The 1,855-nt window shown below is 64.6% G+C and overlaps 1 protein-coding gene across 1 annotated transcript; it reads left to right on the top strand.

Annotated features, from left to right (window-relative positions):
- Positions 1–793: 793 nt before the first annotated feature.
- LOC110390666 (tRNA-splicing endonuclease subunit Sen34-like) lies at positions 794–1,849 on the top strand (the record flags this gene model as incomplete). The annotated part of the gene is given in 2 exon segments (XM_021382076.1): positions 794–1,397; positions 1,529–1,849. Coding segments are annotated over 2 exon segments (925 nt in total), but the record flags the coding sequence as incomplete, so codon positions are not given.
- Positions 1,850–1,855: the final 6 nt, after the last annotated feature.

Consider the following 1,855-nt stretch of genomic DNA (forward strand, 5'->3'; position numbering starts at 1 on the left):
GATTGCCGCTTTAAGAGAGCGGTGTCCCTTTAAGAGGGGTGTTGCCCCTTTAAAGAGAGACGAGCGTTTTTAGGGAGGGTATTGCCCCTTTAAGAGGGGGGTATTGCCCCTTTAAGAGGGGGGTATTGCCCCTTTAAGGAGCGGGGTCCACTGTTGAGGGCAGTGAGCCCTGGAAGAACACGAGGAGGGGCCCTTAAAGGGGCAGTGCCTCTTTTAAAGCGGCCTCGGGAGGAGGCCCACCACGCCGTAGGGGTCTCTCTATGGGTCCCGATGCGTCTCTGTGGGGTTTCTTGGGGTCTTCGTCGGGGTCTGGGGTCCTTGTGGGTCTCTGTGGGTCTCGGTGGGGGTATTTATAGGGCACTGCGGGGCTGTCTGTGGGTCTCTGTGGGTCTCGGGGTGCGGTGTGTGTCCCTGTGGGTCTCTGTCATTTCTCTATGGGGGATGTATGGGTCTCTGTGGGTTTCCGTGGGTCTTTAAGGGGTCTCTGCGGGTCCCTATGGGGCCCCAGTGGGTGCCCTATGGGCACTGTGGGTCTCTGTGGGTCGCAGTGGGGCTCTATGGGTCTCTATGGGTCCCTGTGGGATCTCTGTGGGCCGCAGTGGGGCTCTATGGGTCTCTATGGGTCGTAGTGGGGCTCTATGGGTCTGTGTGGGTCGCAGCGGGGCTCTATGGGTCGCAGCGGGGCTCTATGGGTCTGTGTGGGCCGCAGTGGGGCTCTATGGGGCTCTGTGGGTCTCTATGGGTCTCAGTGGGTCGCAGCGCGGTATCTGTGGGTCTCCCTTCCCCCTCCCAGCCCCCGCTCCGGCTCCACGTGCAGCGGGGCCGGGTGTTGGTGTGGGCGGCGGAAGCGGTGCGGACGCTGCGGGAGCGGCACCGGATGTGGGGGGCTCTGGTGGGCGCCCCCTCGCGGCGCGGCGGGGGACGGCGGCTGCCGCTGCAACTGCTGCCGGAAGAAGGGCGGCTGCTGGCGGAGCGCGGGGCGGCGCGGCTGGAACCGGAAGCGGAAACGGGGCGGCCGGAAGTGGCTGCGAGGAGGCCCAGGCGTCGCGGACCGGAAGTGGGCGCGGAGGGACCGGATGTCGAAACCAAACGACCGAGACTGTGCGAAAAGCCGGAGGGAATGGAAAGGGGGGGACCGGAAATTGATCGTGACGGACCGGAAGTGAGAACGGAAGGACCGGAAGCGGAGAGGTCTGAAGTTGAAAGTAAAGGGCCGGAAACGGAGAGGTCGGACGTTGGTACTGAGGGACCGGAAGTGGGAACGGACGGACCGGAAGTGAAAGCTGAGGGAACGGACGCCGAGGGACCGGAAGTTGAAAGTGAAGGACCGGAAACGCAGAGATCAGAGGTCGGAAAGGACGGACCGGAAGTGGGGACGGACGAACCGGAAGTGGAAGGTGAGCTCCGTCGGGGTGGGGCTGAGGGGGTTCTGTGGGGCACGGGTCTGTGGGATTTGCTGCTCCGTGTGGGCGTGGCTCCACGAGGCCACGCCCCTCATCCTCCCCACCCCCCTCTCCCCCCCCCCCAGCGCACCGGGAGCGCCGTTTCCGGGTGTACCGGGACCTGTGGGAGCGGGGGCTACACCTCACCCCCGGCGGCAAATTCGGGGGCGATTTCCTGGTGTACCCCGGTGAGGATGTGGGGCACTGGGGGCCCTGGGGGGACGCTATGGGATTCCTGGGGGGCTTCTGGGGGGCTTTATGGGGTCTCTATGGGTCTCTATTGGCCTCTGTGGGGTGGGAGGGTTTCTCTGTGGGGTTTCTGTGGGTCTTTATTGCGTCTCTGTGGGTCTTTATGGGCTCCATGGGGTCCTGGGGAGCTCTGTGGGGTGCCTGTGGGTCCCAGTGGGGTGTCT

Source organism: Numida meleagris, unplaced genomic scaffold (assembly GCF_002078875.1).
Source record: "Numida meleagris isolate 19003 breed g44 Domestic line unplaced genomic scaffold, NumMel1.0 unplaced_Scaffold1661, whole genome shotgun sequence".
In the NCBI taxonomy this organism is placed as follows: domain Eukaryota; kingdom Metazoa; phylum Chordata; class Aves; order Galliformes; family Numididae; genus Numida; species Numida meleagris.